Source organism: Indicator indicator, chromosome 31 (genome assembly GCF_027791375.1).
Source record: "Indicator indicator isolate 239-I01 chromosome 31, UM_Iind_1.1, whole genome shotgun sequence".
Lineage (NCBI taxonomy): Eukaryota > Metazoa > Chordata > Aves > Piciformes > Indicatoridae > Indicator > Indicator indicator.
In genome coordinates, this window is record NC_072040.1 from 2712100 (window position 1) to 2735797 (window position 23698).

At 44.3% G+C, this 23698-nt stretch overlaps 1 protein-coding gene across 1 annotated transcript in view; it reads left to right on the top strand.

Annotated features, from left to right (window-relative positions):
* Positions 1 to 7164: 7164 nt before the first annotated feature.
* Positions 7165 to 23698, top strand: part of CLVS1 (clavesin 1) — a 57616-nt gene continuing 41082 nt past the window's right edge. The window contains exon 1 of the mRNA XM_054394733.1: positions 7165 to 7556. Within this exon, the coding sequence (XP_054250708.1) occupies positions 7168 to 7556 (389 nt within the window). The 5' untranslated portion in view covers positions 7165 to 7167. The remainder of the gene's footprint in view (positions 7557 to 23698) is intronic.

Consider the following 23698-nt stretch of genomic DNA (forward strand, 5'->3'; position numbering starts at 1 on the left):
CTGTTCCCTCCCTGCTTTCTTATTCTGTTCTCTGCCTCCCCTGGCTGCCTCTCCTGCTTGTCCTGCCTCAATGCTCTCTACCTCCCTTGTTCTCTCTGCTCTGCCTCTCTTCCTTGTGCTGATCTCTGTATGTCCTACTTCCCCTGCCAGCCCTGTTTCTTCTCTCTGCCCTGCCTGCTCTACTTCACTTAACTCTCCTTTCTCCTCAGCTTCCCCTGCCTCTCCTCCCTGCTTCCTGCCTCCTATTTGCCCTGCCTCTTCTGCCTCCAGTTGTCTTTGCCCTGCTGCTCTGCCTTATGCCTTCCTGATTTATGCCTTCCTATTTTATGCTTTCTCCGTCTACTCTCCTCCCTGCCCTGCTCCCTTGCCTCCTTTCCTCCCTGCCCCTTTTTCCTCCCATTCCCCATTTTCCTGCCCCCTTTTCCCCCTCCTGTCTTCCTTCTTCATCACCAGCCTCCATACTTCCCAAAAGAGAACACTGGGGGCTGGAAGAAATGAGGTCAGCAGCCCAGGATCTGGGCAAGTAAGGGAAAGAGCACAAGTTGAAAGGGCAATTCCAGATCCAGTTTGAGAGCTTGGGACATGTGGCCAGGATGGAGGGGAAAGGGTTAAAAGTGGGAGTTAAGGAACCAAGTAAAGACTCCAGCCAAGTGTTGACAGATAGGAGCTTGCCAAACAGCAGCAGATACCTGTTTGCTCCTAAGCAAATTGATGTCTGTTTTGACCAGGGTCATTCAACCCAAAGTTGGGGGAAGGGTTAAGGGGAGGGGGGAATATACCAGAGGAGTTAAGTGTTTTGCTTTCTGATGAGTAATGGGTAGAAGGAAGAAGTGAGGTGATTTACTCCTACCCTGTGACTCCTCTGCTGCAGGAAGTCAGGAATTAAGTTGTCGTCTTTGCAAGCTGTGAGTGACGCTCAGAAAGGGTTTCATACAAAAAATAAACATGAAGCAAATAATGGCTGGAGAAACACCATGTGTGCTGCTGGCCTGACTTTAGTTCTATTTGCGATGGTTTAATCCTGGAAGGATGGAGAAGGTCACAGGAAAAAGGGAGCTTTCCCTTTGCAAAATGCTGATTCCTCAATCTACACAAGCTCCAGGAACAACAAAGTTAAGGAGCAGATGGCTACCTATTGTCCATCACTAAGCAGTGACTGGATCATATTTGGAAGGGAAAAAAATTAAATTACAGGGAGGCTGCTTTCATGTGCTTTTGGAGTAAATCAGATCTGAGCAGGGATTTTCTCCAGCACTGGGAGTTAGTGCAATGCCACCATCCAAACGACACATTACGTAACAGCATTATGCCATGCACTGCATAGCAAAGGTAAAGCTTTGCTTCCTTATGCCATGAGATAACCTTACAGAGCTCTCCACGGCTTGCAGCTTGAAGTTTAGAGGTGTTTAGAAATGTCGTCAGCAGAATCAGGTCTGATGTGCATCGGTTACAAAACACTGCTGATTGCTGTAGGAATTCTGTTGACTCATCCGGCTCGGAACTCTGGAGTCTTTTCTACAGAAGCATTCCTACCAAAGTCTGTTCTTGTGAGGCACATGCAAACCAGTGAAAGAGATTGCAATCCATTGCCCAAACCTTCTTACTTTGTGATATCATCATTCCTAACTGAAAACCTGCTGCAGAGAGTAGATGCTCTTAAACTGAGCAGCCTTGAGTGCTGCTCAGTAGTAGTTTGAGCAGTGCAATTGAGTTCAGCAATGGAGGAGCTGCAGAATCCACCCCAGAGCACTGAGTCATAATTCTTTAACCTCTGTGTGCTTTGAAGACAGAGGATGTTTCTTTGAAACATAGAACAGCAGCCTCCTCATCCTCCAAAAGAAGAGCAGGTCAGTCAAAACACAAATGTTCATAAGATGATGGAGAAAATTTCCTTCAAACTAAGTCTAAGCTAATGCAATCATCAATTCCAGTCTGCTCTTGATGAAACAGTTACGCTATTTTTTGTCTGGGAATTATTATTTTCTCTCTCAACCCATTGCTGTGGTGTCTGGCACATACACAAACAAGATATGACATCAGACCTTGCTATTAAATAAGAAGCAGCATCAGTCTTTTTTAGAGTGGGAAGTTCAGTGAACAGAATTTCACACAGCTGTTGGGAGAGGAGCTTTAAGTCCCTTTGTTACTAATGTTACTCTGAGGATTTAGTTTGGGGATTTCCAAATAGGGTTTGGGGTTTGGTTTGTGGGTTGCTTCTGTTTGGTTGGTCTTGAGTTTGTTTAACAAGACTACTAGAATAGAAATAAACTCCTTAAGTCTGATTTGTTCCTCCACTGGGAAAACAAACCCAATTTGATATTGTAATATCAAATTACAATAAACTGAATTTCTATGAGTTAGGGATAAATGTCTGGGTGCAGATCTCAAGAGGGTACAGCAAAAGGCTACAAAGATGATTAGGGGGCTGGAACATCTCTCTTATGAAAAAAGGCTGAGGGACTTGGGGCTATTTAGTCTGGAGAAGAGAAGACTGAAAGGGAATCTTATCAATGTTTATAAATACTGAAGGGGTGGGTGTCAGGGGGATGGAGCCAGTCTTTTCTCAGTGGTGGCCAGGGAGAGGACAAGGGGTAATGGGCACAAATCTTAACATCAAAAGTTCCATCTAAACATGAGCAGGACCTTTTTTATGTTGAGGGTGGTGAAGCACTGGAACAGGCTGTCCAGAGAACTAGTGGAGCCTCCATCTCTGGAATCAGTGAAAACCTGCGTGGACATTGTAATCCAGGGCAACCTGCTGTGGGTGACCCTTCAAGAGGGCTGGACTAGATGGTCTCTAGAGGTCCCTTTCAAGCTCTATCATTCTTTGATGAGAGAAAACATAACAGTGATGCTTGTTAATACCAGGTGAGGATCAAACCCCAGTGCCCTCCCCATTTGAAAGGGTAACAAAATTCCATATGGCTTACAGCTTTGGAATGAAGGGAAAACACTTGGTGGAAAGAGGCAACTAAAATCCTTCTGGAACTGGAGTAGATGGGGAAGGGCCAAATGGGCATGAGGAGAGTGCTTCAAGAGGCAAATGGTGTTGGAGGAACAGCCAAGAAGGCAGGAACAAAACGATCCAGACAAGCTTCATAATTACTGAGAGCAGGTTTTTGGCCAGGGGATATAGAGCAAATAGAGGGTGAATGCTGATCCAGAAGCTGTCATTGAAGAGGGAGAAGTAAAGCATATTGAGATCTTTGGATAGGAAGTGCTACATTTGCTTCCTTCATTGGTTTCCTTGTAGTGAATTAGTGTTACTAGATAGTTTATTATTAACTATATTTAGTTTTTGAGGACCAGGCCAAAATAGAAGTTGTTTTGTCTGGAGACTGAATCTCACTTTTAATATTTTACCCATCCTAAATCCATTGTCTCTCTCATGTCATTCTCTGGTTGGGACTGAAATGAGTACGTTGAAGTGGCATGTGACACTACAATTTTAGGGGAAATTTTCCTTTTTTATTTCTTTCTTTTTTTTTTTCTGTATTAGTACATTGTGATTCAAATCTCTGTTAATTATTTTTCCTTGTTTAAAGCTGGGGCTTGTTCCTTTGGAGGGATGATTTATTGTAAGTGACTGTGAAAAGACGTCAGGAGAGCAAATAGTCCTTTGGGAACAGAGTCACAACAGAGAAAAACAGCTGTTGAGACTGTAACAAAGAGTCTAGTGTGCCAACACACAGCAGTGAAAGTCAAGATAGGAAGAAAAAGGCCAACATCTTCATCAGGAAAAAAAGGAAAACAACAAAAAAAACCCAGAGCAGAGATGTAAACATCTGAAACATTGGCAGGTGGATGAGAGCTATACTCAACATCAGAAGAGAAGGAGAAATTGCTGTGTGTGGGAAGGGTTGCAAATGGAGAAGGTGCTGCTCTACCTTTGGGAATGAGAATAAATCAGTACCATTTGAGGAAGCACAATGACAATTTGGGGAGCTATAAAACGTTGAATTTATTGTCAAAGGTAAGGAGTGGGAGAACCAAATCATCCCCTGATGTAAATCAGACTCCTTGAAGCCAGTTGTGCTCGAGTGGCTTGCTAACCCCGTGATTTGTGTTATGATTCAGATGGCAACAACATTGTTCAGACATAGTTTGGATTCTTTTGCAACATAAAACATCACCTCCATAAAGTATTTTAGGGCAGGGTAACCTATAGATGCTCTCCTGCAAGCTCTAACCCATGGCTGCAGCTCAGCTCACTACCAGAAAACACTGAAATCCACTAAAATGTGCATCTTTTGTTAGCCTGAGCATTTGTAAGTTGCTTTTTTTGGCAAAAATATCTGGCAGGAGAGGATTGTACCTCCCTCATCTTGGGATTGTCCTGGCCATGAAGGATGCTAATCCATTTAAATAAAGTAAAATCAGAAGGAAACTTTAAACACAGACTGACAGAATGGTAGGGATTGGAAGGGACCTCTGAAGATCATTAATGAAAATATGTAGCAATTTTTTTTTGTCATTAAATGCTTGGGGATCCTATTGAGAAAATCTGACTTTATCTCTTTGTTCTAATCCCATTTTCTTCTGGAACACACACAGCTGACCTTTCATGAATTTGTCTTATTTCCAAAGAAACACCTTGGAGGCGGGAGCCAGAAAAGGAGCAGAGGAAGGAAAGGTTTTACTCTCATAAAATCTTGGTGAATAGATGAATCCCACTGAAAGGTCACAGTTAACTGCCAAAGTTCTTGGACCTGTTAGAACAGGCTTAGAGGAGGCCACAACAATGACCTGAAGACTGAAACCCTTCTGCTGTGAGGACAGGCTGAGAGAGCTGGGATTGCTCAGACTGGAGAGGAGAAGGCTCTGGGAAGAGCTTCTTGTGGTCAGTACATAAACAACCCCAGTTCCCTCAGCTGCTCCTCACAAGACTTGTGCTCCAGACCCCTCACATACAATCCACCTTTAATCCAACTCTCATGTCTTCAAGAATTGAATACCCTACACCTAGAGATTGTGCCTCCAAACTTTAGGGCTTTTTTTCCTTTCTTTTTTTCTGGCATTATTAGCACTCTGTGGTGTCTTCTCCAAGGCAACCAGGCTTCTTTCCTCCCAGCTTTGCCCTTTCCCAAGTTTTCCCAGGCTAATCCATCAGCAGATACTCTGCCCTTCCCCTTCTCCACTCCAGCTCCACAATGAATAGAGAAAGAGGCTGCTTAACAAGCCCTTCTTTCTGTCACCCACCAACAAATCTGACTCCTATTGCTGTTAAATGAAAAGCTCCTCTCCCACCACAAAAGTCCTTTGAGCAAACTAGGCAGAAACTCTCTATTCAAAATTTGGGATCTTGTCCTGGGGCTGCAGCTGTGACACCTAAAATGCAGTTTTAATCCATGACCAGGGAATTTGGGCATCCCTTATCAGATTGACTTCCAGGTCCTACAACATAACTTTGAGGAGGAAATGCTGTGGCTGCTGCTCTGCCCCTTTGTTTGATATGAGAATGTTGGACCCAGGGGAGCAGCTGAGTGAAATGGTTGTTTTACTATAAATAATTCATAACTTTCCAAACAGCTTTCTTCAAATACAATAAAGTGTGTCTGTCACTGAGGGATTCCCTTTTAATTTTTAAACCCAAATATTCTTTTCTTTCTTTCTTTCTTTCTTTTTTTTTTTAAATTAGAGAGGGAGGTGAGTTGAGCAGCGGGGGGTTGTGTGTGCTCGTCTGGGTTTTTGGGTTGTGGGTTTTTTGTTGGTTTGTTGGCTTTTGGGTTTTGTTTTTTTTTTTGGTGATGGGTGAAAACTAGGATGGATCTTGATCTTTCTTCACACACACTTCACACTGGAACAGACTTTGATCTTATTTCACACAAGTGTAGCTACACAGCCTCTGCTGACAGCCTCTTGCTAATTATGTCACTGCAGCGTGAGGGATTCGCTGTACCGTTTTGCTCAGACATAACAGCTTAAGCAGCTTTTCTTCTACCACTTGTAAAAACAAATTCTAGGAAACCGAAGTAGAGGAATGACAATGAAATTCTGAACTAGGTACTCAAGAAAGCTACAAAATACTAGGAAAAATTTTGGAATAAAATACAACTTTTTTTCAATTAAAACACCAACCCTGTCGGTTTAGATCCATCAGAAGCCTTATTCATGACAAGTTTCCCATGCAGATGCATGAAGCCTCAATGGGAAATATTTCCAGTGAGGTTTTACCAAGTAGAAAGTACCCTTGATTCTAGTGGAGTTCTGGGGATTTTTAGTCAGATTTATGACCAGCTCAGGGGCTGATTCAAAGGAAGCTGCAAGCTGAGAGGATGGGTGATATATAAGGAATATATTTAGGTGAATATTAAGGACTGCAGCATCTCTGTGAGGAGGAAAGGCTGAGAGCCCTGGGGCTGTTGAGCCTCAAGAAGAGCAGCCCCAGAGGGGATCTGAACAATGCTCAGCAAGAGCTAAAGAGTGGAGGCCAGGAGGATGGGGCCAGACTCTTCTCAGTGGTGCCCAGTGACAGGACAAGGGGCAATGGGCACAAAACGGGAACCCAGGAGGTTTGAACTTAACTTCTTCGGAGCGAGGGTGGTGGAGCCCTGGAGTAGACTGCCCAAAGAGGCTGTGGAATCTCCTTCTCTGGAGAGCTTCCAACCCCCCCTGGCCATTGTGATCCTGTGCAAGCTGCTGTGAGTGACCCTTCTTTAGCAGGGGGTGTTGGGTTGGATGATCTCCAGGGGTCCAAATTGCACCATTCCATGATTTGGTGATAAAGCCAAATAAAAGAATTGTTATACTTCATATGATCAGTGTAAATCTGCATACTCTTAGAGGTCTTTTCCAACCAAAATGATTCTGTGAGTCTATGAGTCTATGATTCTATGATATGAAGCACACAAACCAGTTCTACCACTCTCTAAATCTCAGTAATGCATTCCTGTAGCTTTACATACGTATTGAATCATTCTTTCATGCTTTTTCTTTTAGTAAGTGATGGAGTAGCCACCACTTTCCTTTGGATGGATTATGCCAGATGTGAACTGCCTGTTACTCTTTCTGCAAGAATAAGGAAAGTTCTTCACTTCCATTTGTTAAATAGCAGTGAGAAGTTTCTGAATGGCTCAGGCTGACAGCAGACCATCAATTGAATGGGAGCAGCACTTCTCCTACTGACATACCTGAAGTTAAGGGTTTGGACACGAGGTTTGTGCAGAGATGACCCATTTACAAGCTGGGCTTAGCCCAGAAACTATAGAAAAAGCCCGCCTGGAACTGAATGAGAACCCAGACATTTTGCACCAGGACATCCAGCAGGTCAGGGACATGATCATCACCAGGCCTGACATTGGGTTTTTACGTACGGATGATGCCTTCATCTTGAGATTTCTCCGAGCCAGAAAGTTTCACCAAACGGAGGCCTTCAGACTGCTGGCTCAGTACTTCCAGTACCGCCAGTTAAACCTGGATATGTTCAAAAACTTCAAGGCAGACGACCCAGGAATCAAACGGGCTCTGACCGATGGCTTCCCGGGCGTGCTGGAAAATCGCGACCACTGCGGCAGGAAGATCCTTCTGCTTTTTGCAGCCAACTGGGACCAGAGTAGGTAAATGTAGATAGTGTCCTTATCTTCTTACGCACCCTCACTCTCGGCTCCCGCCGGCGTATTTCTGACCATACTTGAAGCAGCAAGGCTGTTTTGAGTCCAATATTTGAGTCCATTTCAGTTGGTCTTTCATCTGCTCTGATCACATCTCATTCTTCAGACATAACACTCCTGAGTGTGTCAGATAAGTAGCTCCCGGGTTTTTTTTTTTTTTCCACAAACATTCCCATCTTTTAGCCACATCATGTCTGTTTGCTGTACATACATCAGTGCCTTCTCTATAATTTCCTCAGCAGCACCACAGACCAACCAAGCAGGCTGACAGAAAGCAAGTGCCTCAAAACATATGGGGGTTCCTTATAGCTGTTCTGGTGCAGAAGGAACTGACCATATTTATTCTCTCTCCAGACTTCTTAACAGATCTCTTTTTTCCCCTTTTTTTATGTTTTAACCCTTTCAGGACTTACAGCCTGTGTTATGAGGTCTCCACAAGCTGCAGCAGAATTTCTACATTCTCTGCTTGCTGTACATTTGCCAGTTTGAGCAGTGGGAGAGCCATGCAAAGCTCCATATTTTCTGTTCAGGTCATTTCCTTACAGAATGGTATGAACAAAGATATCTCCCAGCCATTGTTAAAAAAACCAAAAAGATGGCCTGGAATGTTAATGTGATTAGTCAGCTTTCACTAACTGTTTGAGGTGGCAGAGAAAGGGGCTAGTCCAGGAACATCATGTTCACATTGTCCTCTTCATCAGAAGTTCTTCCATTCCATCTTTCCTCCCTCTGTGGTGAAATGGAGAAATTCAACCAGTGCCACATGTTTTAATCCAAATTAGACCAAAGAACAGAACTCAGATTCCAGTTTTGAATATCATAAATTCTGATGAGCTCCAGGTAGGATTTTCTCATGGTCTAAAGTTGTCCATGGAAGTGTCTCATCCTTAAGAGTCAACAGGTTGGAGCTTTGACTTTATGTTCTAGAAATGATTGGAGAACTGTACATAAAAGCCAGCAATTCTTCATGATAGCTTTTTTCTGGGAAAACCTTTCAACTCCACATGAAAACAGAGTTCAGAAGGGTTTCTAATTTTCCTTTGCCTGTGCAGATCTAGCAAATAAATGTTGTGGAAAGAGAACTTTGCATTAGGCAAAAGTATTGGGCGAAAACCACAACTGAAGCTGGTGCTAGATGTCCTATTGACTAGAAAGGGGCCAGGAGTTGACCTCCTGCCTTTCTTCCAGCCTCAAACCCATTCCTCTAGCAATTGGCCTGGAAAGAAAGAGGAATGAACAGGTATCCTGGATTAATTGAAGGTTTCAGCTTTAGAGGGCAGAAGCAATGAGGCTCTGCTAGCTGCATTAAGGGATTTTGGTATTATATAGAGCCAGCTTTGGGATTCTGATCCCTCAGCAAAATGAATCCTTGTGATTAACCTTGTACATCAGGTCCTGCTCTAGGAAAGATGAGACTGCTGCTGCCTAAGGCTCCTGCAAAGAGATTTGGAAAGGACTGGATTCTAGCTCAAATTTTCTCCATCTGTGTATATGTGTGCATCTGTGTGTGCCTGTCCCCATCCCTGGAGGGGTTTCAAAGCTGTGTAGATGTGGTGCTGAGGGACGTGGTGCAGTGGTGAACTGGCAGTGCTGGGTTAAGGGTTGGACTTGGTGATCTTAAAGGTCTCTTTCAACCAAAATGATTCTTTAATTCCTCTATGGATTCCAATGCCAAGAAGTGTAATTTCTGTGGGCTTTAGTAGCATTCCAAGTACAGCAGGGGTTTGCAATAGGATTTAGCCTGTAAGTAGACAGAGGGATGGCCTCTTCCTTTTTTACTGTCTGAAGGCACAGACAAGAGCAAAAGCTGTTAAGGACCAGGACATAGTGAGTGCAATGTCCCATCAAGCAGCAGGGAAGCAGGTTATGAATCAGAAGAAATATATTTTCGTGTATATTCCCCCAAAACCTTGAAGAAACAGGCATTGTGTATCTCTCTCTCACATGTGTCCTGAGGAACCCTTCTGGAGACATGTGTTTGGTGATGCCAAGATGTTTCCAAGCTCCCATTTCAGCTGAGTGCTAATGAAATCAATGCATACAGTGCTGTGATGCTGACATGCAGGAGCAAAGAGCTCAGCCTTCAGCATGCCTTTCTTAACTTTAATCTCATTTGCAGCTGGCTCTCTTCTCTTTCTTATGATTAAATCAGCATTTAGAAGGGGTGATTTACAAAGAAACCATAATTTGTAAAGGATCACTCTAAATCAGCATAGCTAGAATACATAAACTGATTTTCAGCCCAGACATTCTTACCAGATATATTCTTGGGAATAATCCTTACCAAGGAAACAGAAGCAGCATCAAAACTTTTTGGTCTTACAAATACATTGATTTTTGAAAGAAAATGCCATATTTGTGCCATATGACTGCTGGGACAAATCAAATTCAAGGTATTTTTAAGGGATCCCCTGTATCAAAGACAAAACCTCCTTTTAGAGGCTTTTAGAAACATTTGCAATTTCATCTTCAAGAATGTCATTGATCTCACATCTCTAGAAACCAGGTTTTCACAGAATCACAGAATTACTGACACTGGAACAGACCTCTGAGATCATCAAGCCCAGCCTATGACCTAACACCACCACATTTCCTCTCCAGTCTCACTGTTTCCATCTTCACCTTCAAGTTGGTGGGGTTTTATTCTTGTGTGTGTGTGTGCTGTTTAAAGGCACCACAAAAATATGACAGCTTCCTGTGTTTGCACTTTTGTGTCCTGACCACATCATTGTTTAACCTACTTTTGAATTCACTGAGGATGGAGCACTGTAGGGCACGTTACTGCCAGGCAAGAAGGCGATAGAACATTTGCTGCTCTCCAGCAGTGGTTCTTGTGCCCACTTTTAACCATGCTGAATGTTAACAGCCAACCCATGTTTCCCTGAGGACAAAACATCCTTGTGTTGACCACAAGGTAAAGAACATACTTGTGGGCAGCCAGCACAGCAAAGATAATGCTCTGTAAATGCTGTGCTACCTTCATGTCCTGCAGGGTATTTATGCTGCCAAGGCTTAAACAGATTGAACTTCTTTGCTCTCAGAATCAGGAAGATTTTGTCTTCATCATTCTTTTCTGGGCCTTTCCTGCCCTTTTAGCTTTCTTGCTAATGTGCAGATGGGTGACCTGAACATAAGCTTTCACTAATAAATCATCGTGTGGCAACACCATCTCTTCTGTTCTGTACTTCCCTGCTCTTAGAGATGATTGTCGCTGTTTTCTTAGCTTCTCTATCACATTTGGAACTCATGTTCAACTCAAATCAGCTTCCAAGTCACTGTTTCCTAAAATACAGACACCAGTGGTAAATGTGTCATCTGTTCTCACCCATAATGTGGGCACAGTCTAGCATGTGATTCAGGCTCTTCTGCAGAGCTAAAGCTGCCCTCCTCATCTCTTCTCATTGCATGGGTTTGTGACGTCTGCAAAGCTCAGTGACAAGAATTTAATTTTTGTTTCCACATCATTAAAAAAAAAAAATATATATATATTGACCATAACCTGCTTGATAATTAGGGAAAAGCCCACAAGGAATGATAATTCCTATGGCAAAATCACTAGGTGGGATCTGTCATGCTGCCAGGGTTTCCTTTGTTTAGCATGTGCTGCACTGGTTCAGTTTTGGTCTATTTTTAAGTTCAGCTTCTTAGAGATGATGTCAGCCCTTTCACTCGAGGCCCTGCACAGTGTATTTTGGACCTGTTAGTCAATGTTAATCACATGTGATACAGAACGGAAAACTTCAGGGGGACTGAACAAGTGGAAATGAGCAGATGGGCAGAAAAGCAAGTGATCAGATCACTTCCACACAGAGGGAGAGGGAAAATGTTGAGCTGTATTATTACTGCACACTTGAGAACTCACTTTGATCAGAGTTCAGTCCTCAGAGGTGCCCAACAATCCAAACACAAAGTGAGAACTCACATCCAGGTGGGATTTGAATGTCTCCAGAGAAGGAGACTCCACAACTTCTCTGGGCAGCCTGCTCCAGGGCTCTGGCAGCCTTGCAAGGAAAAAGTTTTTCCTTATATTCATGTGGAACCTCCTGGGTTCCAGCTTGCCCCCATTGCCCCTTGTCATGTCCTTGGACTTCCCTGAGCAGAGCCTGGCTCCATCCTCCCCACACTGCCCTGCACATCTCTATCAACAACAAGGGCAGCCCTCAGGCTCCTCTGCTCCAAGTTCCAAGCCCCAGCTCCCTCAGCCTGGCCTCACAGGGAGATGTTCCACTGCCCTCAGCATCTTTGTGGCTCTGTGCTGGACTCTTTCAAGCAGTTCTCTGAGGTCCTCCTTGAACTGAGGGGCCCCAGAACTGGAACAATATTGCAGATGTGGCCTCACCAGGGCAGAACAGAGGGGGAGGAGAACCTCTCTCAACCTGTTAACCACACCCCTCCTAAAACACCCCAGGGTGCCTTGGCCTTCTTGGCCACAAGGGCACATTGCCCATTGCCTTTTGCAAGAAACTGGTGATTAATTTCTGCCTTCATGTCTGGACTTCTGTGTCTTAGAAGTTGTCACATAGCTCAAAAAAATCTGTAAGTTAGATGAATAAAACTGGCTGCTAGCCATAAATTCTCTTTTATTAACCAAGGAATCTCAAATGTCAGTTACTCACCATTCTGTAGGAAAGTGTGCTGAGCCAGGCTAAAGGGCAAGGGAACACTCTGAAATAGTGGGAAACCAACAGCTCTAAATACTGTAAAGGATCACAGCAGAAAAAATGATGTCCTTGCTGAGAATGCTCGTGGTGGTGTAATTACATGGATGTTAGCAGCAGCAGATCCTGTTGGTATAAATGAATATGTTTCAAATGCTGATTATTCCAATATCTTTCAAGGATAATCTCCAATGTTTAATAGAATATGAAGGAATAAACATCGGTTGAGGCTGATTTATGGTCACAGGCAAACTGTGGCAACAACTCAGCCTCATAGCTGTTTATTATGAGAGATTACAGCTGAAATATGGCCAACCTGACACCAGAATGATTTCTACACTGCAAGTCTTTGGGTTTGCTTAGAATCATAGAATCCTAGAATGGTTTGCGTTGGAAGGGACCTTTCAAAGTCATCAAGTTGAGTCCTGCAGTCAGCAGAGACATCATCAACTAGAGCGGATTACTCAGAGCCCCACACAACCTGACCTGGAGTGATTCCAGGCTTGGGGAATCTCCCTACCTCCAGGGATGGCAACTCCACCACCTTCCTGTTCCAGTGCCTGAGAACCCCTTCTGTGAAGGAATTTTTCCTAATATCCAAACTGAACCTCCCTTGGCACAATTTGAGGCTGTTTCCTCTTGTCCTGTCCCTTGATGCATGTGAGAAGAGACCAAGTTCCAGAACACTCCAACCTCCTTTCAGGGAGTTGTAGAGAGCAAGAAGGTCTCCCTTTAACCTCCTTTTCTGAAGATTGAACAACCCCAGTTCCCTCAGCCATTTCTTATAAGAATTGTGTTCAAAGCCCTTCACCAGCTTGGTTGCTCTTGTTTGGACATTCCAGGACCTCAACGAAGGAGCTTAGAAGCTCACTGTACTGAAAAATAATTCCAATTACATCAATAAATTACTGAGCCAGTCTGAAATGGCAGCAGAATTCAGGGTAGCTGAGGAAGGAAGCATAGCATGGGCAGAATACTCATTTGGAGGAGTAACAGCTGTGCAAATTAAATGTTGGACAAAGATGACAAAGAGGAGCTCTGTCTTGAAATGTTTTAATTTGCTTGGAGGCAGCAATTTAATTCAGTTAGTACCATTTTTTATGGAAGCTGCATTTGGGAAGGCAATTGCAACCCATATGAGTGGCAGAAGGATGACACACACAAATGACAGTCCTGGGCAGAGCTGAGGAGGGACTCAAAGGAGAGAGAAAATGTCTGAAAAAGAGAAAGAAAAACAACAGCTGGGGAAGTTATGAAGCATATGTTGAAAGATGAGAGAGGCTTGACTGAAAGGAGAGGGGAAAAATATCAGTGGAAGGGGGATAAAGCAATCAAGAAGCTATTGAGGAGGGGGAGGAGAATGTAACTGGAGAGAGTCAAGCAAAGAGCTGACTAAAGAGCTGTGGCCAATGTCCTGGGGTTGGGTTGGATTTGATAATCTTGAAGAGCTTTTCCAACCTAAATTATTCTGTGAAAGAAGTGGTACAAGCCCCTGTCTGCCACAGGGCAGAGCACACAGAGGTGTAGGGGAAAGGAAGGAGGAGTGAAGACATTCCAGTAAAACAGGCGAAAACCTGAACTGCTAAAGCTCTTCTGCACAAGAGCTTTTGGCCTCTTTTAACAAGGGGAGCATCATAATTAATATGCCATGACTGGAGACTGGATTCCTAAAGAGAAGAAAATGGAAACACTCTTTGAGGACGAGGAATTTTTTTGCCTTAAATCCTGATTGCACTCTGATGGTTTTCATGTTTAATAAGTGCAGCAACCACAGGGGCAGCAAAAACCAGCTATCCCTTGTCCCCAGACCATGATAATCTTAGCTCTGAAAACTTCCTGGAGAGTCCATTTGTAGCAGGGGACAGAGGGCAGAGGCAGCCAGTTAGCCTCCTGCTGGAATCGTTTCCTATCTAACTGCCTGTTTGCTGCTCGTGCTGAGCAAATCTGCATCAGTCCAGATTAATTTTTAAGGGGAAGGTAACATGCAAATATCTTCCTAGGTGCTTTCTCTTTACAGAAAGATGGGATCACTTTGCCACTTCTCCACTGCAGACACGCAGTGGTTGGCACCTTATTTGCATACATTAACATATTTGGTGCCAGTTATCTGTCACATATGAGATAGAAATCACAGCACCAAGTAATGTTTTGATGCTACATGATTAACAGCAATCTATTTGAAAAATAGATAGGGATTATTTGTATAACACCCCATAACATCTCTTTAGAGAGCCATAATTCAGAGTTTGATTGAAATTGTGAGATTCTAAGCTCTTGACTATCATAATAGAATGACAGAATCACAGCATGGTGAGGGTTGGTCCAACCCCCTGCTAAAGCATCCAGTCCAACCCCTCCACAGCAGCTTGCACAGGATCACAATGTCCAGGTGGGTTTGGAATCTCTCCAAGGAATCTCTCCAAGAGAAGGAGAGGGCACTCTCACCATATCAATATACATAAGAAGAAATATTTTCTTTTCAGAAGCAAATTAGCCCATTTTCTATTTTAACCTTGCCAACCTCCTGTGTATCAAACCCTTTGTTAGGGACCTGCAGTTGGCCACTGTTGCAACAAGGATCTGAGGTCAGAGGAACCTTTGGTCTGATCCAATAAAACCATTTTTGTGAACCCTTTTAAAACACGCAAACTCTCACATAATTCACTGGCTCCCCTTGCCAGTGCTAAACCTTTCACTCTTCCCTTTCTTCTGACTTCCTTTCACAGTAAATCCAGGAGATTCCAGCTTGGAGAGGAGAAGGCTCTGGCAAAATTTTATTGCACCTTTTCAGTACTTACAGGGGCTGATAAAGATGGGGACAGATGTTAGCAGGGCCTGTTGTGACAGGACAAGGGGTAATGGGTTTAAACCTAAAAGAGGGAGATTTAGATTAGACAGAAGACAGACATTTTTTACACTGAGTGTGGTGAGACCCTGGCCCATGTTGCCCAGAGAGATATAGATGCCCCATCCCTGGAACCATTCCAGGTCAGGTTGTTTGGGGTTCTGACCTACCTGCTCACGGCAGGGGGTTAGAGTAGGTGACCTTGAAAGGTCCCTTCCAACCCAAACCATTCTATGATTCTATATTTATTAAATATGCACAGATCAGTCTGCAGGCTATATGTGGTGGCCTTGAGAGAGCCAGGGTATGTCCTAGCACACATAATTTCTTTTGTATAGGTATTTCTAATCAGAGAAATCCACAGCAGAGTGTGATAACCTTATCTAAGGCATCTCCATCCTCTCTTGTTATCTTGGACCTGTGATCCCCTAAGCTGTTCTCTGTTTCTGAGTAAGAATGCATTGCCTTGTTTTCCCAGGGATAATCCTACCCCTCTGTCGTGCAAGTACAAAGGAGAAATGTGATTTATATTGAAAGGGAGAGAGGCTGCTGAAAAATCCTGCTTCCAAATGCATTGCAATATTCATTTGAGAATGGAGATATATAAAAAAAAAAAAAAAGGAGGAGGAATAAACCCTGAACTAGGAAGAGACGGTAGGAAATCTTTCCATTTCTGAGGGTCTCATTTACATGTAAACCACTTTCAGCTGGCTACTGCAATTTAAATTCAGTTTCACTCTGATAAAACCTTCAATTCTGTTTGAATAAGAGAGCTTTGTAAGTCTGGGGAAAATGGCAATTTTTGTGGGCTGGAGCTGCCTTTCCTTTTCCCAGCACCACATCATTGTTCCCTGCTAAAATGTGTGAACAGGTACAGGTACATTGGCTTTCTTTCAGAGAACATTTCCTATGACTCATTTAAAAGTGATTCAGGATCATTTGGGGGTTTACTTCAAAAAGAGGCATATCAGATGTAGACTCTGTTAAAAGCCCTCCTGAGACACCAGACATGCCTGCCATTACTGGTTTTGTCCTGGCTGACGTGTTTGTCCCTACTGGAATTTCCTTGCCCCTTGGTTTGTTAAATAAGATATTCACCACTGGTTAACAGAGAAAATACTGACTGGGCATTAAAGGATCTGGGGCAAGGGATGGACTCCAAACGGAATGATACAAATCCTCCTATAGCTAAAAGCTTACCTTAAGCAACAGTGGTAGTGAAAAGTTCCTTCCCCATTTCCCTGGGGATAAAAGTAAATGAAGTCATAGATTCACAGAATGGTTTGGGTTGGAAGGGACCTTACATATCATCCAGTTCCAACCCCCACCATGGGCAGGGGTACCTCCCACCAGCCCAGGTTGCTCAGGGTCTCATCCAGCCTGGTCTTGAACACCTCCAGGGAGGGGACATCCACAACCTCCCTGGGCAGCCTGTGCCAGTGTCTCCCCACCCTCACTGGAAAGAATTTCTTCCTCATCTCCAGTCTGAGACTCCCCTCCTCAAGCTTCAACCCATTCCCCCTCCTGCTATCCCTGCAGGCCCCTGTGAAATGTCCCTTCTCAGCTTTCCTGTAGGCTGCTTCAGGTCCCCGGAGAGCCTCTGGAAGGCCTCCCCTTATTCTGAGATCCCAGCTCTCAAACAGAATTGCATTTCTGAAAACCAGAAAACGTTTGCAAAGATCAAGCTGATTCAGGACCTGAAGAGGTAACTGGGGCACTCTGTGGAGCCCTCATCACTGGGGATTTCTTTGTTACTGAAGAAGTCAGAGACACTCATGCTGGTGCAGAGCAGGAGATGCAAACAATGCTCTCAGGTAACTTGGGCTGTCCAGGGAGGTGGTTGAGGCTCCATCCCTGGAGGTGTTTAAGGCCAGGCTGGATGAGGCTCTGGCCAGCCTGATGTAGTGTGAGGTGTCCCTGCCCATGGCAGGGGGGTTGGAACTATCTAATTCATCTAGATCATCTGATGCTTGTGGTCCCTTCCAACCCTGACTGATTCTGTGATTCTATGATTCTATGATTCTGTGATTCTATGATTCTATGAACTTCCTATCCCCCACTCCTAGGATTCATTTTGCTTTGTCAAAAGCCTCTGAGGAGGATAAAACTCCGAAAATGCTTTACAGCATCCTGCAATTTAAGAACATGAACATCCTGTCAGTAAGATCTGGCATGGAAAAGTCCAATAGATTCTTTCATATCTAAGAAACATTGTGGAAAAGCGAGGTTCCCATCTGGGATTCTGGATGTGTGCTGGGTCATTTGTGCCTCAATTAGAGCTGAAAATGGATAGTTCTGGTATTTTATAGCGTTCCATTGTTGTTGTTTCTTACAATGGAGCTGTGGTTCCCCCTCACCGTGTGCCAAGGGAGATAATGGTCACAGAACTTCTTGTCTCCAAGGTCTGTTGCAGCCTCCCTGCTGGATGAGAACCTCTGTGACACCACCAAATAAAGCAGGCATCCTGATTTGGTGTAAAGCTTGCTACATCCACTGGGATGGGAGCAGTGCAGGATTTCTAGGTAGGCAGCCCAGCTGGAAACAGTGGGAAATATTTGTAGGGTGGGTATCAAGAGGAAGGGGCCAGTCTCCTTTCAGTGGTGTCCTGTGGCAGGGCAGGGGGCAATAGATACAAACTGGAACACAGGAAGTTCCACCTCAACATAAGGAAAAAAATCTCTAATCTCAGGGTGCTGGAGCCCTGGAGTAGGCTGCCGAGGGAGGCTGTGGATTCTCCTTCTTTGCACACTTTCAAGACCCATCTGGGTGTGTTCCTGTGTGACCTGCCCCAGATGGTCCTGCTCTGGCAGGGGGTTTGGACTCAATGATCTCCAGAGGTCCCTTCCAACCCCTACCATTCTGTGACTCCATGATCCTCAGCAATAATATTCCTTTGGTGAGGTAAGAGATGTGACAAAAAAGGAAACAGAAAGTGCTGTAGGTTAGTGAAGGTCAGCCAAAAAATTATGGAAAACTCTTGAATGACCTAGAAGAGCAGAATTTATTATGCAAAAAAAAGCCTATATGCCCTGCAAGAACATTTTGGGGTCTAATATGTGGCAACATCTTGTATGCAGATCCTTTCTGCTCCCTTAGCTGAGAAGTCTCTTCTGTTTTTCCAATTATTTTTAACCTTTTAAGAAAAAAAAATAAAACAACCACATCAGGTCATTAGGGACAGCACAATTAAGAAGTGTACTTATTGTGCAGTGGTGGTCAGAAAAGTTAATTAGGTGTTCAGCTGCATTAAGAATGAGATGGAAAATAAATGGGAAAAGATAACACATTCTTTTAGCTATGCTGATATTCCAAACTCAACTGGAATACTGAATTCACTTTGCATTGTATCAGTCCAGGAAGAGGGGGATGTAAAAGATTAACCGTCCAAAATAAAAATATAGAACAATGAAAGGAATTCATTAATGTTATGAACAGGTGAGGTAATCACATCAGGAGGGAGCATAAGCTCCAGGATTATTTCAGATGGAAAGATGCTGAAGAGGCAGTGGAAACAGAGGTAGAGGAGATGTGAAGGCATCACACGGAGAAAACGTGACAGCAGGGAGACTGAATCGGTGGTGTCATCTGTGCCTCCTTCTAATAACAGAACAAAGAAGCTGTATAATTGCTTTCTGTGATTAAGCAGGAGCCTCATGATGTTCCAAAGAAAATCCTTTCCCTTTCTGTAACGAAAAATTAACTTGTGGAATGCAACAGTGCAAGAAATTGGGCAAATAGCTTAGTGTGATGCCAGGATGGATTGCAATGTCAAGAGAGAATAAGAAAAGGCTAGTGATCAGAAAATAAACAAACCAACAGAGGTCATCAATCCTAATGCTCCTTCCCATAACTCATTCATGTCCCAGCATTTGTTTTGCTCATGATTACTACAGTTGTGCTTCGAGAGAATGCTGCCCCAAGATTGGTAAAATCACAACAAGAGACTGAAAACTACATCTCAAACAGTGTAGAATGGTTTGGGTTGGAAGGACCTTTAAAGGTCATCTAGTCCAGCACACCTGCACTCAGCAGAGTCATCTTCAACTAGATCAGGACCTGACCATGAGTCTGTTCCTATGTGCCATCTCCTAAAATTGGAGACCACTAAGGGGAAACCCCCACAAGTTCCTGACTGGGCTCATGCTGAAATGTTCTCTTTGCCCACCTGCCCCATGCTCCTCCCAGGGCACCCTGCATTTGGGACTACCTAGGCAAATTACAGCAGTGACTCTGCAGAACTGATTTATTGATTGCATTTAGGGGTTGTAGTGTGAAGCTTTTAGTAATTTCCACAGCATGGTAACACACTCCCTGTGACTGTCACTTAGTCCTTCTCAGCACAGAAATAAGCACAGTGTGCAAGCTCTGGGTACTAAAAAGGCAAGAAAATAGTTAAACCCTGAAGAAATAAAACCAATCCACATCCAGAGGGACAATCATAATTGCACCTGAGGTTCAGTTCTGGCCTTTGCTTTCAGTAGCAGACTGCAGAGCAGAGCTGCTTGCTGCTCCAGAGAGGCTTCACCCTGCCTGGCACTGAGCTCTGCTGGAGCCCAGCCAAACCATTAGCCCCAGGGCTGGGCTGCCCTCCTGCACCCTGCTGCACTCCAGCTAAGCTCATGCTGTGCTGGGTTGCACTTGGTTTGCCTGCTCCATTTGGGATCAAGTTTCTGGAGATTGGGGAGGGATTTTTTTTAGAACTCTCAGGAGTGTAACAGTTTTATACTTTAACTGGGACTGATGCCCTGCTAGATGGTGAGAGAGGTCACATGCTCCCAGAATCCCAATATGGTGGGGGCTGGAAGGGATCTCTGGAGATCATCCAGTTAGATCCCTGCTAAAAGCAGGGGCACCTCTCTGGGCAGCCTGCTCCAGGGCTCCAGCACACTCACACCAAAGGAGTTTTTCCTCATATTTAGTTGGAACCTCCTGAGTTCCAGTTTGTGCCCATTGCCATTTGTCCAGTTGCTGGGCACAACTGAAGAGTTTGGCCCCATCTTTTCAGCCCCCACCCTTTCAGCCCCCACCTTTTAGCTCTTGTTGAGCATTGAGAAGATCCTCTCTCAGGCTGCTCTTCTCCAGGCTAAAGAGCCCCAGGTCTCTCAGCCTTTCCTCCTCACAGAGATGCTGCAGTCCACTTAACATCTTTAGAACCTCACTCCAGCAGTTCCCTGTCTCTCTTGAACTGGGGAGCCCACAGCTGGATGCAATACACCAGATGTGGCCTGAGTAGGGCAGAGTAGAGGAAAACAACCTTCCTGGACCTGCTGGCCACATTCTTCCTAATGCACCCCAGGATACTGTTGGCCACAAGACCACATTGCTGGCTCATGGGGACCTTGTTGCTTACCAGCACTTCCAGGTCCTTCTCCAACCCTGGGCTGAGTCAAAAGGAAGAGCAGATGTCACCTCCCCAAACCTGTGTGTATATCTCTGGTGGAAGCTGGTCCTACAGAGGTCTATAGACCCCCTCCATCTGCACTCTCCCTCCCCAAACACAGGAGCTGCAGAGGTTTTTCAGCTGATTGCTGACAAGAAAGGGTCCTTGTGCAGCTTCATTAACATCAGGGACAAAGCATTCATCTGGTGAGGGTGCCCACAGCATGAATGGGTCTGTGTAGGAGGAGATGCATAACAGACCTCCATGTGCAGCCTGTAATTCCAGGGCTGTTGGTTGCTATGGAGTTCAGCTGAAGTGGAAAGTGGCAGCAACAAAAAAAAAAAAAAAAAACAAACAACCAACCCCAAACAATTCATAATGCTTGGAGAGAGAAAACCTTCAGGAGAAGCATAACACGGGGAAGAAAGCCTCTGAGAGGCAATTTTTGCAGGGGAAAAAGAATAAAGTGATGCAGTTTTCCTTCTGCAACTTGGTGCATTTTCCTTTCACTAGCAGTGGCAGAGGCTCACAGGTCACTGCTAGCAGGAGGTGGGGATTGGTCTCTTCTCCCTAGGATCAGGTGATAGACAAGAGGAATTGGCTTCAGGTTGTACCAGGGGAGGTTTACATTCGATATTAGGAAGAGTTTCTTTGCTGCAAGAGTGGTCAGGGATTGGGACAGGCTGCCCAGGGAGATGGTGGAGTCACCACCCCTGGAGGTGCTCAAGAAACAAAGAAACATGTGGACATGGCACCTGGGGACATGGTTGGACTCGATGATCTTGGAGGTCTTTTCCAACCCAAAGAATTCTATGATTGAATGATCCTGTGATTCTATAATTCTATGCTTCTATGACTGCCCTCCATTCAGTTACAACCTAGGCAGGTCTCAACTTGGTGATTGGGCAGGTCTCAACTTGCATCATTGGGCTAAACATTTCAGAAACAAACAGCCTGATAGACTTTTTCTCTATCCAGTCTGTTAGCCTGGATGTAAAGTTATTTGGGATTTTTATTTACAGCCTTACACAGCTGCTGTGGAGAAAAACTTGCTGTCACTTCATTACAAAACAGGAGAGATGCCTGAAGCTGACGTACTGGGACAGCCTAAGATACCTACACTAGTTGTGACAGAGGAATAATTTGGAGCTCTGACATTAACTTGGTGCAATCTGTGTTTTACTCAGGAGGAGTTTTCTCTATATATATTCTGTTTCTAGACAGAAATGCAAAAAAATCCATTAACTTTGGCATGCCAAGGTGTTGGGTAAGAATTTTTTCCATGCTGGTGAATTGTTCATTTTTTAAATTATTATTTTAGTTTTTTGTTTTGTTTTAGTTTGTTTTGGTTTGTTTGGGGTTGGGTTTTTTTTAATTTTTTTTTTTTTCCCCCCAGAGAATTAGTGTAAATAGCTTGGAATTGTTCTAGGAAGGAAGTTATTCATGGCTGGTCAAAATATTTGTTGTGAACATTTGCTGTGCATGCAACCCATTTTCTCCCCGGACAGCAGACAAGCCTTGGTGATTTCTTTGCACATGGGAGCTATTCAGACCTCAGACAGATGAGGCAAACAAGCTCTTTTCAGCACGTGAATCAGTTGTGAGCTGCTCTCCTTGACTGTTCATCTTCTCTGCTGCAAGATCAGTCAAGTGAGTCACCAGGTCTATCCACCAGTCCTCATTCTGCAGCTTATTCTTCCTGGCTCTTCTTCAGCCATAGGCTGCCCTGTGTTGTGTGGGCTTCATATAGCATTATAGAATGGATCGAGTTGGAAGGGACCTTAAAGATTATCTAGTCCCAAGCCCCCTGCCGTGGGCAGGGACATCTCCCACTAAACCAAGATGCTCAAAAGGAGGGGTCACGAGAAGGTCATCAAACGTGAAGATCAGGTCCTGCAGTGTTTGGACTGACCTCCCTCTGATGCCAGAGAGGCAGGGGAGCTACTCCAGAGCATGAGTTTGAATCAAGATGTGGCTCCCCAAGGACTGTGTCAGTAATTTCCAGCACTGTTTTTTCAGCAGGAGGAAGTGCATTAAAAATCAGAGGTTTTCTAGGAACATGCCAGTGCTCAGCTGCTCAGAGAGAGCAATGTCAGAAGCCTTTGCTGATGCAATCTGCTCCAAAATGCTGCCTTGCAGTGTGACTTATCTGACCCCTTATTTTCCAGCAGTCCTTCTGCTTTGTTATCCATGTATCCCTTTAACATGACTAGTGGCAGAGACACGCAAATAGATCATTTAATTTCCCTTCAATGTCTTTATCCCCTTTAATTGTTCCCATTGCACCCTGGTACTCCACTGAGCCTTTTGGTTCTCTCACAGCCTGCTTACACCTCTTATAATTAAGTAATTTCTTCTTATTTATTTTCATGTTATGCCTTTGGCTAATCTCCCCACCAAATCCCTCAGCTGAACCATCTTCAGTTTTGTTCCTTACCACTGGCTTCTGTTGGGCTAACTTCCCATTTTCCAAAGGATATTTGAAGAACCCCTTTTGTGCTCCCTTTCCACTCAGCCAAAGCAGACAGGGCACTCTCCCTCCCTTCTTTTTGTCTTTCTGGGGCTTGTACAAATCTTTTGTAACTCATTAATAGGCTCCACACTGAATCCTTACAGCACCTCACACATTTCCCTCTGTGTGATAGTAATTTATTTCACGTTTGGAGTGTCTGAGAGGGTTAAATTAGTGGGGAGCAGGGCTGGAGGAGGGAAGAGGACATTTGGCAGAGGAACAAAAGAGATGGACTAATAGAAAGTGGTTCACTGTTCATGCATAGAAAATTATTTGGATGCAAATCAGTCCCACAGCTAAATGATGTGTCTCAAAGCCTCAGGATGAGGGAGCAGAGGGCTTCAGCCTCAAGTGGCACTCTGACTTCTCTCCAGACCCAGCATTCCCAAAGCAGTGTGCTTGCAAACAGCCCACCTGTGGAGGACTTGTGTGCTACTTCAGGTCTCATACTCATCTGAAGAACATCTTTGTGTTCTCTTTGAGTTATTTCTTACACCATGTCTTAAAAATGCAAATACATTGAGGTGGGGAGGGATTTGGGCAGATTAGTTACACCCTAAGAAGATGGTGTCACAACTCTCAGGCAAGTAATTTCTAGTGAAAGCACAGGGAAGGGCAGTTGACTAGTTGCTTGAACGGTGTAACTGATGTAGAAACCCAAACAGAGATTGGAATACCTCAGCATAGAGTCTG